The 17,496-nt window shown below is 34.5% G+C and overlaps 2 protein-coding genes across 2 annotated transcripts in view; one reads left to right on the top strand and one right to left on the bottom strand.

The window, feature by feature from the left end:
- Positions 1-17,496, bottom strand: part of LOC112049066 (sodium-independent sulfate anion transporter) — a 64,916-nt gene that overhangs the window by 28,372 nt on the left and 19,048 nt on the right. Inside the window, exons 5-6 of the mRNA XM_024086823.2 lie at positions 11,404-11,581; positions 5,761-5,925 (exon numbers count right to left, since the gene is read on the bottom strand). Coding sequence (XP_023942591.2) covers positions 5,761-5,925; positions 11,404-11,581 — 343 coding nt within the window. The remainder of the gene's footprint in view (positions 1-5,760; positions 5,926-11,403; positions 11,582-17,496) is intronic.
- On the top strand, positions 136-5,195 carry LOC128198502 (uncharacterized). Its single transcript, XM_052884324.1, has 2 exons — positions 136-389; positions 480-5,195. The coding sequence occupies exon 2, from the start codon at positions 558-560 to the stop codon at positions 1,701-1,703; it is 1,146 nt and encodes a 381-aa protein (XP_052740284.1). The 5' UTR covers positions 136-389; positions 480-557; the 3' UTR covers positions 1,704-5,195.

Consider the following 17,496-nt stretch of genomic DNA (forward strand, 5'->3'; position numbering starts at 1 on the left):
TCAAATGAAATTAAGAGCTTCGTGAGTTTATTTTGTAAAGGCAAAATTAATGGTGGCAAAGTGTGATTAGAAAGTGCGGTCTACTTTGCGACTTAATTCTGTAGGCACAAAAAAATAGTAAATAACTGGGTATAATTTTTAAAACTATATTATATGTAAATGAAGTTCTTATAAACTACATTTAAATTGAATTTCCCGCGCATTAATCAACGTCAAAGTATTATCTGTGGTGGCAGCACTTTTTTATTCTATGTTTAGTTTATAATTCATCTGTCAGAAAATTCTCGAAGTTATTTTGTACAAGTGAAGCGTTAACGATTTTATTGGAATTAATTCTATTGTAAAAGAATATTTGAAGCAATAGCTTTTAATGTTGTTTCTCTTTACAGGTTTGTAATTATTAGTTGTTTGTACCGTAAAAATAAGTTGTATTTGCAAGAATGACTTGATGTTCAAAACAAATAAATTTCTCTTTACAGAGCAACAACTTTACTTTTGTTTCAATAAGCAGCAATCAGCATATTACAAAACAACATTATTTATAGCTGTTGTAAACTATGGAGAAGTTAAAGTTCGAATTTGTTGTGAAAACTGGTGAAGATCCGAAGACAAATGTCATCTGCATAACCTCAATTATGGACGCAGACAAAAACAGGTTTTTAATTCCGGTAAAATTACAACCGGTAAAACTGCATACTGAGTTGATTAAAACTCAAACTTTTCAAAAAGTAAAGGCTACACTGCAAAAAAGACATGAAGAAAGACAAGTATGGATTTCATTAACACCAGAATTACGCGATACATATGCGGATGAAGATGGAAATATGCAGTTCAACGGATATTTACTAGAGGAGAGTACATCTAAAATTCAACAGGTTTCAACGAATGAAATGTCAACAGAAACTCTTACTAAAATCCTGGAAAGTTTTGCTGAATCAAACAAAGAGTCAAAGCAGTCTAGTTTAAAAAAGTTATCTGAAAAATTTGTAATAGAAAAATTCACAAAAAAAACATCAAGTGTAACACAGTGGATGGATATCTTCGAAGCTGAATGTAATCGTTTAGGTATAAAGGATAGTATTGAAAAGATACAAGTGTTTCGGTTATTTTTAGAGGATTCTTGTCAAGATTGGTATAATTCTATGCTTATAAAATATACAATCAATTCAGAATGGGATAATTGGAAAATTAAATTTTGTAAAACATATGAGGACAAAGGCTGGTCACCAATAAGGTATGCTTTTTTATTTAAATACAGGCAGGGTACATTACTGGAATATGCTTTAAAGAAAGAAAGGCTTTTGTTAGAGGTAAATAAATCTCTTGATACACGTACTTTAATAGATTTAATTGTAATTGGGTTACCTAATTTCATAGCAGATGAAATTGACAGAAATGCATTGAAAGATACTGAGGATTTATTTAGTAGTATCCGGGGCCTAGAACATTTAAGGGATAAAAAGATAGTGGGTAAAAAAGTAGTAGAATGGGAAAATAAGACAAAAGAAAAAAACTTAAATAGCTTGCATGACAAACGACCATGCAGAATCTGTGAAAAAGAAAAGAGAGGGACTCGATATCATTCAGAATCTGTATGTTGGTTTAAAAATAAAGTTGATGATCACTCTAAAAAAGAGCTAATTAGAAGTGTTAATAATTCTGAATTAGAAATGAGTTTAAATGAAATAGATCCAAAAAACTAATTATTCCACCATTAATCAAAACTAAGTTAATTATAAATGATTCCATAGAAACGCTCGGGGTTTATGATTCAGGATCAAATGTAAGCATAATTAATTCAAAATTATTATCCTTAAAAGACAAGCCCAACAACATGAATAGTAATCGAGCAAATTTAAAAACGATTAATGGTGTAAAAAAATCTATGGGAATAGTAACGTTAAAAATAAAGATTTTTGAAATAGAAAAAAAAATGAATATTTTTGTTATAGACAAACAAAATTTTGATTATGATTTTTTAATTGGATTGGATTGCATAAAATCTTTTCAACTGATTCAAAATGAAAACTTAGAGATCACACAAAAACTAGGCAAAGAAATAACACATAATAATGAAAATATACCTGGTTTTACAGTTAAAAATATTGAAAACAAACACTGTTTCATTGATGATAATAATGTTAAAGAATTAACAGTGAAACATAATTTCCATATGAGTGATAAGTTTAAGGTTAACTTTAATGAACACATAGAAGTAACAAACTTCAACATTACAGTAAATCATTTAGACAGTCAGCAACAAAAAAAAATAGGTGAACTAATAAGCAAATATAACTCCCTATTTGCAAAAGATAAATATGATGTAGGCTCAGTGAAAGGCTATGAGGCACATATTGATTTATTAGTAGATACATATTGTAGCAAAAGACCATATCGATGCAATTTTGAAGACAAAAAAGAAATAGAACAGCAAGTTTCAAAATTATTACAAAATAAATTAATTGAAGAATCTTACAGTCCTTTTGCAGCTCCTGTAACTTTAGCCTATAAAAAAGAAGAAGGAAGAAAATGTAGACTATGCATAGATTTCCGTGATTTAAATAAAATAGTGGTTCCTCAGTCGCAACCATTTCCACTTATAGAAGATTTAATGATAAAAACAAGAAATTGTAAATTTTTTTCAACGTTGGACATAAATTCTGCTTTCTGGTCTATACCTTTAAAAGTGGAAGACAGAAAAAAAACAGCTTTTGTTACTCAAGAAAATCATTTTCAGTGGACTTGTCTTCCATTTGGTTTAAAGACATCACCTGCAATATTTCAAAGAATACTAAGTAGCATTATTAGAAAACACAAATTATCCAATTTTACAGTAAATTTCATCGATGATATTTTAGTTTTTTCCCAGACATTCACGGAGCACATTAAACACTTATCTTTGCTATTGGAAGCTATTTCAAAAGAAGGTTTTAGATTGAAATTTTCTAAATGTAAATTTGCACAAGACTCTGTAAAATACTTAGGTCACATCATAAAAAATAATACAGTTACTCCACTAAAGGATAATTTAATAGCCATAAAAGATTTTCCTGTTCCAAAAACAAAGAAAAATGTCAGACAGTTTTTAGGCAAAATAAACTTCTATGGAAAATATATACAAAACATATCAATCATATTAGATCCTCTACACAATCTTTTAAGAAAAGACCAAAAATTTATTTGGACAGTAGAGTGTCAAAAATCTTTTGATAAAATAAAAAAACTACTTTGTTTAAAACCTATTTTAGAAATATTTGATCCAGATCTTCCTATTCATATATATACAGACGCTAGTATACAGGGTTTAGGGGCTATTTTAAAACAACCACAGGAAGACGGAGAAGAAAGGCCATGTGCATATTTTTCGAGAAAATTAAATGACAGTCAAAAAAGAAAAAAAGCTATTTATTTAGAATGTTTAGCGATAAAAGAGGCGGTAAAATACTGGCAACATTGGCTAATAGGAAAAAATTTAAAGTATTTTCAGACCATAAACCCCTAGAAAAACTGAATATTAAGGCTAGAACAGATGAGGAACTAGGAGACCTCACATACTATTTATCTCAATTTAATTTTGAGGTAATTTATTCACCCGGAAAGGACAATTTAGAAGCAGACAGTCTAAGTAGAAACCCAGTATTAGAATCACATATAAATCAGGAAGAAATCTTGAAAGTTGTGAATTTTATCAAACTAGAAGACATTCAAAACGATCAAGAGGAAAATGAGGAAATAAAACTATATAAAAATAAACTAATATTTAAAGATAAAATTTACTTCAAAAGGATAGGAAAGAAAAACAAAATTATACTTACGGAGGAATTTAGTAAAAAATTGATAAAGAATGTACATGATACTTATTGCCATATAGGAGTGATACAAACAGGAAATAAAATCAAACCATTCTTTGTGGCAAAGAATTTAACAATTAATATAAAAAGAATGTGTGAGAATTGTGAAATATGCATAAAAAATAAATCTAGAACTAAATTTAAATATGGTTTGATGTCCCATTTGGGTCCCGCTACTTATCCGTTTGAAATTGTCTCTATAGATACCATTGGTGGGTTTGGTGGCTCCCGCTCTACTAAAACATATCTACATCTTTTGGTAGACCATTTCACCAGATATGCCTACATATTGACATCAAAAACGCAAAACGCAGATGATTTTATAAAACTCATAAAAAAAGTTATTCCTCAAAATAAAATTGGTATGATTCTATCGGATCAATACCCAGGTATAAATTCTAAGGAATTTAAAAGCTTTTTAGGAAAAGAGAACATAAGTCTCATCTTCACTGCGGTAAATGCACCTTTCTCCAATGGATTAAACGAACGATTAAATCAAACATTAGTAAACAAGATAAGATGTACAATTAATGAAAAAAATTATAAAATAGCTTGGACAACTATCGCTCATAAATGTACCCAGAGTTATAACGATACCGAACACTCAGTAACAGGATTTTCCCCAACTTATTTAATGGAAGGAAAAGTTATTGATATCTTACCAGATGAGTTGAAAGAACATAAAACACAAAATGAATTATTAAGAGATAGGAAAATAGCTTTGCAGAGAACTATAAATTCACACAATTATAATAAACAACAGTTTGATAAAAATAGAATAAATAACCAATTAAATGTAGGAGACTTGGTATATGTGGAAAATGGTAACCGATTAAATAGAAAAAAACTAGATGAATTAAAAATTGGACCTTATAAAATATTAGAAAAGTTATCTAACTCAATTTATAAAATTAGTACGGGTTACAAAAAGTTAGAATCAAACTTGTTCCATATTACAAAACTAATACCAGTACCGGAGGAGTTTTGTAAACCTGGGGGAGGGAGATGTAAATGAAGTTCTTATAAACTACATTTAAATTGAATTTCCCGCGCATTAATCAACGTCAAAGTATTATCTGTGGTGGCAGCACTTTTTTATTCTATGTTTAGTTTATAATTCATCTGTCAGAAAATTCTCGAAGTTATTTTGTACAAGTGAAGCGTTAACGATTTTATTGGAATTAATTCTATTGTAAAAGAATATTTGAAGCAATAGCTTTTAATGTTGTTTCTCTTTACAGGTTTGTAATTATTAGTTGTTTGTACCGTAAAAATAAGTTGTATTTGCAAGAATGACTTGATGTTCAAAACAAATAAATTTCTCTTTACAGAGCAACAACTTTACTTTTGTTTCAATAAGCAGCAATCAGCATATTACATATATATAAATATTTAAGTATAATATATTAGTGAACGCCCTCGACTTCGTCCGCGTGGAATTCAGTTTATCACAAATCCCACGGGAAACATGGATTTTTCTGGGATTTTTTAATCCAAAGTAAACTATTTTCATTCCGCTTCTTAATGTCCGCTGTCCACCTAGTAGGGGGTGGACCAACACTGCGTTTTCCGGTGCGGGGTCGTCATTCCAGCACATTGGGTCCCAACGTCCATCGGCTCTTCGAACTATGTGGCCTGCCCATTGTCACTTCAACTTCGCGACCCGGTGAGCTATATCAGTGACTTTGGTTCGTCTGCGGATCTCCTCATTTCTGATTCGATCACGAAAAAGTGTGGCAGAACGAAATTTGTTGGGTCAGCTAGTAAATAAGAAAAAAGACCCGGATCTTAATAGCTACATTATGAGCTATTGTATATTTTCTCAATTCTAAGAGTCAAATCAGTTTGAAGCTATGTATGTAACTCTAATTCTGATGGAAGTATCTAATATAAATTATAATATACTTACAGAACGCCTTAGCAATGGCAACATTAGAAATGACTCCGACTAGAGGCACCACGAGTAGCCCAGAGCCGAGGTGCGCGAACATCTCCCCAGCGTAGTACGTAGTGTTGCCAACCGTCGTCTGGAACGGTGGAGGTTTTGGTGTTGGCAACCCTGGAGTTATGTCACCTGAAATAACAATTATGTTTGTACTCAGACCATTATTACGTACCTATATGGAGTTCTATCGCACCCAAATTCACGAACATAATTATTGTCTATCGTTTTTTGAGGGGGACGAGGTAAACTCACACATCGGAAACAGTTTTTTTTTATCGTTACACTATAAAAACTACAAACACAACAAACAATGCCCAATAAAAGGCATGCTCAGAAGGCAACATAAATGTTTTATTTAGAAACTAGCTGACGCCGCGCGGTTTCACCCGCGTGGTTCCCGTTCTCGTAGGAATATGGGGATAATATATAGCCTATAGCCTTCCTCGATAAATGGGCTATCTAACAGTGAAAGAATTTTTCAAATCGGACCAGTAGTTCCTGAGATTAGCGCGTTCAATCAAACAAACAAACAAACTCTTCAGCTTTATTATATTAGTATAGATTGACTATTTACACGTAAACCGTACAAATTAATTTATTTTCATTTAAACGATTGGCTTATTCTTTCATTAATAAATAATCTATATTTGTATTTTGACATAAGCACTACAGTACATGTGATGTAGCATGGTGCGGGTGACAGTTAGTTTCACTCTTGAAAGCTGGCTGCGAAGCACGGTAATAGTATTATGAACGTCATACAGGAAACTGTCACCCGCACCATACTACAGCGCACGAACTTTATTACGATTATTAATTCCATAATTTAATTTAATCTAATGGTGGTAATAATAGTCGAAAACTTAAAGTTAAAGTTACGAGGGTCCCAAACGCGCCTTCATCCGAGAAGAGCCCACAACAAACTCAGCCAAAAAAATCGATTATTCACGCTTATTCAAAAAATGTATAAAAGTAAAGACAAAATTACACTAACACTAGCATTAGTACATTTTCACAACAATAATATTATGTTCTATAGGGAATATTTCATCATCCCTAATGGAGCAAGGCCACATAAACTTAGTATCCAATCAGTAAGGCAAACACTAAAGCCTCAACTTATTCACTAGGGGACAAAGTCTCGAGACAAGATGAATCCGGCAGTCACTCCACTGTTTTGATTTACGTCAACCCCAATAACATGTAGTTATATTATGTATGTACTAACTCGTATCTAATGTTGTAGAGGTAAAATTTCTTAGTGAGGTTATAGAGGGTATAACCCTACTAACAAAGGAGATGGTCCAAAATTGTATGGAGCCCAGTCATAGTACCCTAGCGGAAATAAAATAAGGATATTTTTTTTTTTTGATTATACAAATCTATGAATTGACTTTAATTCTTTCCAAATTCGCTTGGCGGTACGTCTTTGCCAGTATGATAGTAACTAACCAAGGCCGAAATCTCCCACCAGCCGGAACAATTGAAAAAATCTCAATCGAACCCAGGACCTCCGTCTTGTAAATCCACCGCGCACACACTGCGCCACGGAGGCCGACAAAAGTTGCTCACTCAGTCTACTCCAGATTTCATCAAATTTGCCACAGAAATATACTAGGAATGTGAGAGACTTTAGGCCCATGGTCAACAGGTACTAAAAAAATTCTCAATGCTATATCTGACAAATAGGTCCATGCGTCAGGTAACCCAAGAGCTGGCGCTTATTGGCACAAAGGTTAAGCCTTGCTATCCAGAGGGGTAATACCGCTAGTGTATTGGGTACCTTGCCTCTGGGTGAACAATTAGATGGTGTGTATCTATACTAATATTATAAAGCTGAAGAGTTTGTTTGTTTGTTTGATTGAACGCGCTAATCTCAGGAACTACTGGTCCGATTTGAAAAAATCTTTCAGTGTTAGAGAGCCCATTTATCGAGGAAGGCTATATATTATCCACGTCCGTCCGGTCCGGTTAAACCACGCGGTGTCAGCTAGTTTATTATAATACTGTGTAATTCTTAGTTTTCAATCAATTAATCAATCAATCAATCAATTTATAGTCGGTAGATGTAGATGGTAAATGTATCATGCCAATTTGGCATGCAAATTATTTATTAAGTATTTAATGATTCAAATGACAATTTCACCATTTTAATTTGTATTGATGTTGAAATATGATAATAAAATAAGGTATATCTTCACGGAATGTGAGGAAAAACACAGAAACGTGATCTTTACAGGCGAAACTACGAAGCGAGTTTTTCAAAAAAAAACTTTAAATTGCACATTTTTAGTTTCCATGTGTCTTACCTTTATATTCTTTACTTTTACAGTTTCACGTTACAATTTACAGTTCGCGAAATTCGAGTTCAGTTCGCGTACAGTTCGCGTCATGGAGGCCGTTAAAAGTTGCTCATTCAGTCCCCTCCAGACTTCATCAAATTTGCCACAGAAATAGACTAGGAACGTCAGGAATAGCACAGAATTTACATTTTTACCCAAGGTATTCACACAGAAACAAGATCTACACAGGTGAAAACACAAAGCGAATTTTTCAAAAAAAAAAATTCAAATAGCGAATTTTTATTTTCCAGTTGTGTTACCTTTATATCCTTTACTTTAACAGTTTCACGTTACAATTTACGGTTCGCGAAATTCAAACAGCATAATATAGTCTTAAAGAGACAGCTTGGTGCAGTGCAACACCGTAAATAATACGCCGTATGGTTGCTCCGCGTCACGTATATTTCTCTCTACGCGACAAAAATGTAAACTAAATAAAACCGGCCAAGTGTGTGTCGACCCACGCGCATTAGAAGGTTCCGTAGATTGAATTAGCACTTTTAGCTTAACACAAATGGATCCGTGAGTTGAAAAATGGTGTCACACCCACTGACCCACAATGTTTTTCTGAAGACCTAACCCACATTATTAGATTAATTTCTAAAAAAAGAAAAAGAGGAGGAGTCGCAGGAGTCGAAAGATAAGAGTCGCAAGCCTTACTCTTCACTCGCGTACACACCACTGTACCGTTCAGAAATGACGGCATAGTGTTCAGAGTTATTTTCTGATATAGTAACAGCCTTCTAAGCGTTATTCACGTTGGTTCATTTCACAGGTAATTTTTGTTCAAGGGCTTGTAGTCTATATGTGATAGAGGAGAAAAAAATCACCTTCAATTTACACATAAGGAAGAAACCCCTATTTTTCATCAAATTTTCTTTTCACCACTTTTTAGGCGTGATTAATATAAATATAGACCCGTATAAAATTGTACTTTCTAATTTTAAGGGACTCTGAGCTTTGTTACTAGCTTTATCAAATTAATTTAAACAACGGAATTTATTTGAAATTTTCGTGCTCGCAGTACATTTTATAAGTTGGTCAACTGCAACTCTTTAATTGCATTTGCTACTTGGGTGCTGTAGTTTTCCTTGTAAAATTCCAATAAATAGCCCTCCTAATAGTAATAATCTCTGAGCTAAACTGAAACGGACGGAGAGATGGACAGACAGAGAGACATGGGGAAATTATAAGGTTTCATATTGACTACGGATCCCTAAAAATATAAACTAAGCAACTGCAAGTACTATACAACAAATCTTGTGTAACGCTTGAACAGGCTATACACATGCATGACCGTAAATTAAACACACTATCAAGCGTAGGCTTTTAGACTACATGTGAATAAAATTAAAAGTTATAAAGATCTATGCTTGAAAATACAGTATTTTAAGAAACATTTTTTTTATTCTTTACAAGTTAGCCATTGACTACAATCTCATGATAAGTGATGATGCAGGCTAAGATGGAAGCGAGCTGAGTTGTTAGTAGGATGAAAATCCACACCCCTTTCGATTTCTACACGACACCGTACCGGAACGCTAAATCGCATGGCGGTACGGCTTTGCCGTTTGGGTGGTAGCTAGCCACTTCCGAAGCCTCTCCACCAGCCAGACCTGAACCAATTAAGAAAACCTCAGTCGGCCCTGCTGGGGATCAAACCCAGGGCTGCGCCATAGAGGCGGGATTTTATTGTATTCTACAAGGGTACAAGTACATGCCGGAAAGTGAACTCGGGAACTATTAGATTTCATCCCTCCTTCATCGTTCTACGTTATGACTGCTAGGTGTCGCAGAATCGCACATACTGAGCGGTTTGGTGTCCCATTGCTTCTTCAATGCAAATATATGGAGTACCTACACTTCCAGCTTGTATTTTCCAGAAAAAATACAAAAGTCAAATACAGGGTAAAATCAAATTAAAGTCAAAAACTATTGCTTGGCAACTTTTTTCGTAACACACCCAATGTTCCACGCGGGCCGGGAGGCGTGTAGCGATTAATGAAAACCCCACGACTGATGCACGTCACTTCCCCGCACGCACGATTTCACATCCGCACAGTCTTTCCCCCTGTCACTCGCATATCATAGCTGTGTTATTAACGAACTAACCAGACTATAAACTTCTTTTACCTCACCACCTCACGTCACCACACGTCACCTCACGTGACCTCAACAGGACTAAGACCGAATTAAAAAAAACTGATAAAATAAAATGTTTTGACTTAACACCAAATAATCTTACTACTAACCCAACGAAACTATCACAGAGTCGCTCATGAAATTTTTTACTCATGAAGATTTCATAGATAGGAAATAATAATTTCAAAATGGTGCTGGTTTTTTTAACGGAATGGATTAATTCTTATTTCATCACTTTCTCTGCCTTATCACCTACGTTTTCAGCATTTAGTTCATTCTCTAAACTGTATAATAGTTTGACGGCCTCCGTGGCGCAGTGGTATGCGCGGTGTATTTACAAAACGGAGGTCCTGGCTTCGATCCCCGGCTGGGCCGATTGAGTTTATCTAAATTGGTCCGAGTCTGGCTGGTGGGAGGCTTCGGCCGTGACTAGCTACCACTCTACCGACAAAGACGTGCCCCCAAGCGATTTAGCGTATGAAATGAAGAAACCGAAAGGAGTGTGGATTTCAGCCCACTCCTAACAAGCCCACAACAAAAAAAAGAACCTAGGTTTCGTAACAATTTTATAATTAACTAACTCTGAGTAAGCCAATCTATATAAAGCTCCAATTTTCAACACACTGTCTCGAATAACAATGGTTAAAAACACTACTGCAACGGTGGCTAATAAATAATAATTCACAAATGACAAGTCTTTTTGTTGACAAATTGATATTTCCGTGTTATTATTGCACAAGTCTGTAATCGAGTTTATGTAATCTGCTTTCTTTAGATCGAGTTCATGGACGCTTTTATTAAATTTCCGGCCAAATTCAATACAGAGTTTCATAATGTTTTCGTCGTTTGATTTTGTATATATATCATTAGCAATATTTGAAAATTGTTTATGAAAAAAAGTTGCATTTTTGACATCGAATTTTCATGTTACTCAGCTGTAACTTTGAGCTGAAGCAGCGCCTTATTCAGCTTAATCCTTAGTTAGTTAATCCGTGACGAGAAAGGATCCATGAGGATTTCCCCACGTGAAAAAAAAAGGACGAGAGAGATCTCGTGTGGCCACGAGATCTCTTTCTACTTCCCTCGTTACTTCCCACGTCAATTCAAATGTGTGTAAACTCACCGGTAAGTATTAATGGATCATCCTTGTCTTGGTGCACGAAGTAAGCGATAATAGACGCCAAGACGACTACCACAGCATTTCTTGAGACACCCGCAAACCAGAAGCTCCTCTGTAGTATGACTGTATTGCGTCGTCCCTTTTCATCTTGGGAGTCTTTCAATTGGACGTCCTTTAGAGCCTGCAATGGAATTTCATTTTTTATTCCCACTAGTTATGCTTGACATCCAATCCACGTGACAATAATCTTGTACTAAGCTTAAGTGTTAGCAGTTTATTTAGATTTAGATGGGATGACCCGCTCAATCCATACGCAATTATTAAAATATTTTTCGCTGAGACACTACTCGTGGTAAGAAAATCCATGATTCCTGCGAACATGCTTGGATGGATTTTACGGTGAATTTCGCGCGTGTCTACTAGTAATAAATAAATATAACTTCATAAATTGACCCGAGTTTGAAAACTAATTAGTTGCAAATCTATATTCAGTGTTTTACCCAATGATATTAGATGTGTTACTAGCGCATGAAAAATAAGGCGTTCAAAAAAGGAAATTTATACACAACAACAATGTTAGTTGTGGTCAACAATGAACGTTATTTAAACAAATAATACCTAAATATCATCGACAATGTCGAGTTGTGTATTCAAGAAGTGTAAAAACTATATATACATAAATATATAATGGAATTAAAGACAAAATTGTGCATGTGTACGTTCATAGTTGTAGCCTATTATCCGGATCACTGCTTGCGGTGATTTTGTAGGGACGTAACCGATTTATAGTATAAAATTATCATTGACTAGCTGATGCCGCGCGGTTTCACCCGCGTGGTTCCCGTTCCCGTAGGAATATGGGGATATTATAGCCTTCCTCGTTAAATGAGCTATCTAACACTGTAAGAATTTTTCAAATCGGACCAGTAGTTCCTGAGATTAGCGCGTTCAATCAAACAAACAAACTCTTCAGCTTTATAATATTAGTATAGATTTTACCTATTAACACGTGTGTGTTAATAGGTAAAATACATGTACATAACCTTCATACATGTCTTACAATCTGACTCACAAATATTAAGCCACCATTATTATGCCTGTTCATTTTAAACATAAAACTTTTTCTTAAAGTGACGACTTACTCTTAAATCCTACTTCCTACTTTCAAACATCCATACAAACTTTCGCGTTTATATAGTATAAACGCGAAAGTTTGTATTGATGTTTGGATGTATGTTTGGATGTTTGTTACTCTTTAACGCCGCTACTACTGAAGCGATTTGGCTAAAATTTGGAATGGAAATGGATTTTATTCTGGATTAACACATAGGCTACTTTTTATCCCGAAAAAATCCATGGTTGGCGAGGGATTTGTGAAAAACTGAATTCCACGCGGACAATTGCGCGGACGTCCGCTAGTAAACAATAAATGATGAAAATTTCAATCCATCATTATAAAACAAACTTTTTATTTTTTGCAATTGTAGGTAACTCATAATTTTTCACAAAACTTTTGAATAATACAACTTCATTGCAGTAACACTAAAAGCATAGTTGTTACGTGTTCTCTGTTCAGTCAAAGTTGTAACTGTCGGCAATATAAGTTTCGCAAAGTTCGCCTCATAACAATAATTTGGAAGGAACAGGAGCGCAATTCTAGATACAAAATTGACCAATTGATGAAGTCATCTCAAACACAAAGAATTTCAAGTTGGTACAAGTATATTTTTTTTTGATATTTTTTTTATTCTTTACAAGTTAGCCCTTGACTACAATCTCACCTGATTGTAAGTGAAGATGCAATCTAAGACGGAAGCGGGCTGACTTGTTAGGAGTAGGATGGAAATCCACAGCCCTTTCGGTTTCTACACGACATCGTACCGGAACGCTAAATCGCTTGGCGGTGCGTCTTTGTCGGTAGGGTGGTAACTAGCCATAGCCGAAGCCTCACACCAGCCAGACCTGGACCAATTAAGAAAACGTCAATCGGCCTAGCCGAGGTTCGAACGCAAGACCTCCGTCTTGTAAATCCACCGCGCATACCACTGCGCCACGGTGGCCGTCACCGTCAAAAATAGAAGGAGTTATATAAACTCCGATATTGATTTATTTTCATAATCGCTTTAAGGTTTAGTTAGGCGACTATAGTTCGCTTGGTGTTTTATTCTCTAACCGACGCCCTGCGGTTTCGATAAATACGATAGTGGTCGTTAAAAAACTTAATATTATCACCCAGAGCACGCCAACCCACATTGAAGCAGCGTGGTGAATCTAGAGCTCCCAGAGATTTAGAGACCTACTGGCCATTAGGCTAATAGGCCAGCAGGTCTCTTAATCTCTAACCTGTTGGCCATTAGGCCAGTAGGCCAGCAGGTCTCTTATTCTCTGTATGGAGCTTAGATCCACCACGTTGCTTCAATGTAGGTTGGCGTGCTTTGGGTCTCTAAATCTCAGCAGGTCTCAAAATAGTATACACTATTTTGGTCTTTATTAACAACCTATTAAAATAAACACCAATCAACTGACAAATGTCATCTACCTACTGTATGAGAAAGGGCTGTCAGTAAGCACCGGTTAATATTTGTTACATAGAATCTCAATTTCGTATATGGCAACTAGCATACGTCATAGATATTGAACTATCCTGCTGGGCCTCTAGTGGGCTGTAAAAATAGAATGACAATGATTGTAACAATTAGACGAATGATTCGTTTAATAAATATGAAACAAATTCTTATTCATATTTTAACATTGTTTAACTGTACATGGCATTACAAAGTTGCGATGACGCCAAACTAGTTCAGAAAGTTGTTGATATTACAATATATTACATCCGGAGTAGAGGCAATAGTAGTTACTTTTTATTCGTATTGCAATACTACGAGATACTACAAGATTATCCACTTAGTAAAGTCGACTCAGTTGGAACAAGTTCTGGAACTAGTGTCTCCAAACAATACAACAGGCAATTGGTACGCTTTGACTTTAGTATAGGAACAGTGGGATTACTTTTAGTATATCTGAGACTTATCTATAAACTAGACTTCCGCGACTTCATAAATCCCACGAAAACTATGGATTTTTCCGGGATGAAAAGTAACCAATGTATTAATCCAGAGTAAAATCTATTACCATTTTATAGGAGATGTCCCAAAAATGCCCCAGTTCAAATGAAAAATACCAAGAAATCCAGTGATATAAATGTGCTGAAATGACCTTACAATTTTTATATTGAAAGATATAAACAGAAATCTCGGGAATAGCGGGGACTTTAATATAATTTTAATTATTACCTTCTAGATAGGTATTATGTAAGAAAGAAAGAAGAAAGAGATAAAAATGTGTTTATTTCGAAATTATGCCACACATCACAATATCTCCAGTACACCAGGTCATCCAGGACAATACCCTGCGATGTGTGGCATAACCCAGAAAATGGCCCCAGGAAATATGTGAGAAGTTATGATACTCAATACAAAATAACCAGGATCAAACATAAAATTATAGTTAACCAAGACATTACAATCAACACAAAGGTAAAAGTTTCATTGTGGCACAAAAACTTTTTTTGTCTGGGGCAAACAATGTATAGAGAGTGGGAAATCTCCTTTCAGCCAAATCGCTTCAGTAGCCGCAACGTCCAGGAGGAACAAACAGACAGAAAAACTTTCGCCTTTATAATATTAGTGTGATAGTGTGAAGTGTGGTGAACAATTTTAGAGTTGTTTCAAAACGTGAAGTTTCAATTTTGAGTGAATATTTTTAAATCAATATCACCTGAGAATACTAAAATAAGAATTGGGAATAGGTCAGATTTTCTCTAAAAAAATTACAATTTGTGTTTTAATTAGTTGTCCTTCCGATATAAATACGAGTGAGATTAACAGTCTATTTGATTGTATAGGTATTTGTTACTCTTTCGAGCTGCTATTCATACAATTAGCATACATATTGTCGCGTGTAAAAAACAGGGTTTTAAAAAAATTCCCTAAAAATAGTAATATCCTGAGAAATTGAAGAAAAAGAAAAGTATTTTGTTCCGTGGATACCCAATTAAAACGTATGGGTAATTTATCACATAAAATAAAATAAACTTAAAAATATTAATTGAAAGAGGCAACAGGCGACCCTCGGGCGGGCAGCTTTCTCGCGCAAAGAATTTCAATCGCAATTCAACGCGGGAATGCTGCCTGTGTGATGGGCACCCTACCAAGGGCGGCAAATTTTGATAAATATTTCTAGGTATTTAGTTTTAATTTTAATTTATTTTAATTTTGTAGTTGTAGTTATATTTCCTTATATTTTATTTTTATAATAAGTTTAGCCTATTTAAGTATTATCTTCATTAATAAAATAAATAATTTATTTTAATTGAAACATATCTAAGCATTTAAACATGCGTCAAAACTTTATATTTCAAGTGTAAGCTTACAAAATTACAATCTAAAAAAACCCAGTTCGCCATTTGAGAACTACACGACGTTACAACAGCACCAATTCACGAACTTCTACAACTAAAACTACACTCATAATTCGGAAGGAGGAGCAGTTACTTTTTATTTGAAACACAGAACAGAGGTATAGACTATAAAGATACGTGAGGATAATCTACATAATAAAGTGTTCTGGCACGGAGATCTTGCAAGTTGTGAAACTACTACAAACAATACTACGGGACAATTATATTCCTCAGGGGGTTCATTTGAAATGAGATTACCAGTGTTCTTAACTTAATTAGCTTTGTTCAAGTAGTATTAACTACCGTGGCGTTATCTTATAATTTGTCATCTTTAACGAATGATTTTAAAAAAGAATTGTGAAGGTAGATTGATTCTGCCCATGACGTTAACAACTACTCGCGACAGCCTGGTAGTAGTTTAGTCCGGTCGTCACCACGGTCGATGCCTCTGGATAGAGTAAAAAAGAAAAAAAAGAAGTATACTATATGTAGGAAATAGTAGTCTGAGACGGATATAACGTCACTCGATCTCGTGTTTGCTCGTACCTACGCTAGGTGGCGCGGCTTGTGATGTAAGGCGCTCGCCGTACGGTCATTCTTGTGGCGTTCTTCCACAAGCTTCTAGGACTGCTCAAGGTATTCTCTGTCATTCAATGGTTTTGGTTATATTACGATTTGTTAATTAAGTTGTCCTGACAAATATTGTAATAACCTTTATGTGGCGGCCGCATGGCGCAGTGGGTAGTGACCCTGCTTTCTGCATCCACGGCCGTGGGTTCGATTCCCACAACTGGAAAATATTTGTGTGATGAGCATGGGTGTTTTCCAGTGTCTGTGTGTATTTATACATTATACAAGTATTTATATGTAGTATATAAATGTATATGGATATTATAATATCAACTGTCTTTGTACCCATAACACAAGCTACTCTGCTTACTTTGGGGCTAGATAGTGATGTGTATTGTGTAAGTATATTTATATTTATTTATATTTAAAAAACATTGGTTTTTTTTTATTTTTAAAATCCCACTTGTGAGTTTTTTAAACTTTATTGTTAACATGACATAAAAACCACACAAACTACTGCAACTTTTGATATCGTAACACTGCCAAGTTTAAAATTGTTGATATTAAATGAAATACTCAGAAACTTTAAAAAAGAGATATTTATTAATCCATTTGGAGTAGTGATTTTAATAAATATATTTAAAGAGTCACGGGATTTATGAAAGTTAAAGGTAGATACATAATAAAATATATACATATATGAACGTGAAAAGTTAAAGACCTAAGTTTTAATGGGTAACTGAAAATTTGAATGTATATTCGCCTGCCATAACGATAATGTGCGAAGTTGTTTGAATGGTACCCTTAAACTGGTACTACAAGACTTTGGAAAGTATCGTACGGTAATTGTGATGGTAGATCAAATGAAAAAATATTTTAAACTAATTCTAAGTATAACGCATCTTAAGGTATTTTAACCGACTTCAAAAAAAGAGTTCTCAATTAGAAATGTATGTATTTTTTTAATGTTTTTTAACTCATAATTTCGTCATTTCTTAACCAATTTTAAAAATTCTTTTCTGAAAAAACTTTGAAGGCGGTGCCAACACAGTGATGCATTAACTTAA

The sequence above is a fragment of the Bicyclus anynana genome, chromosome 11 (assembly GCF_947172395.1).
Source record: "Bicyclus anynana chromosome 11, ilBicAnyn1.1, whole genome shotgun sequence".
Taxonomy (NCBI): Eukaryota; Metazoa; Arthropoda; class Insecta; order Lepidoptera; family Nymphalidae; genus Bicyclus; species Bicyclus anynana.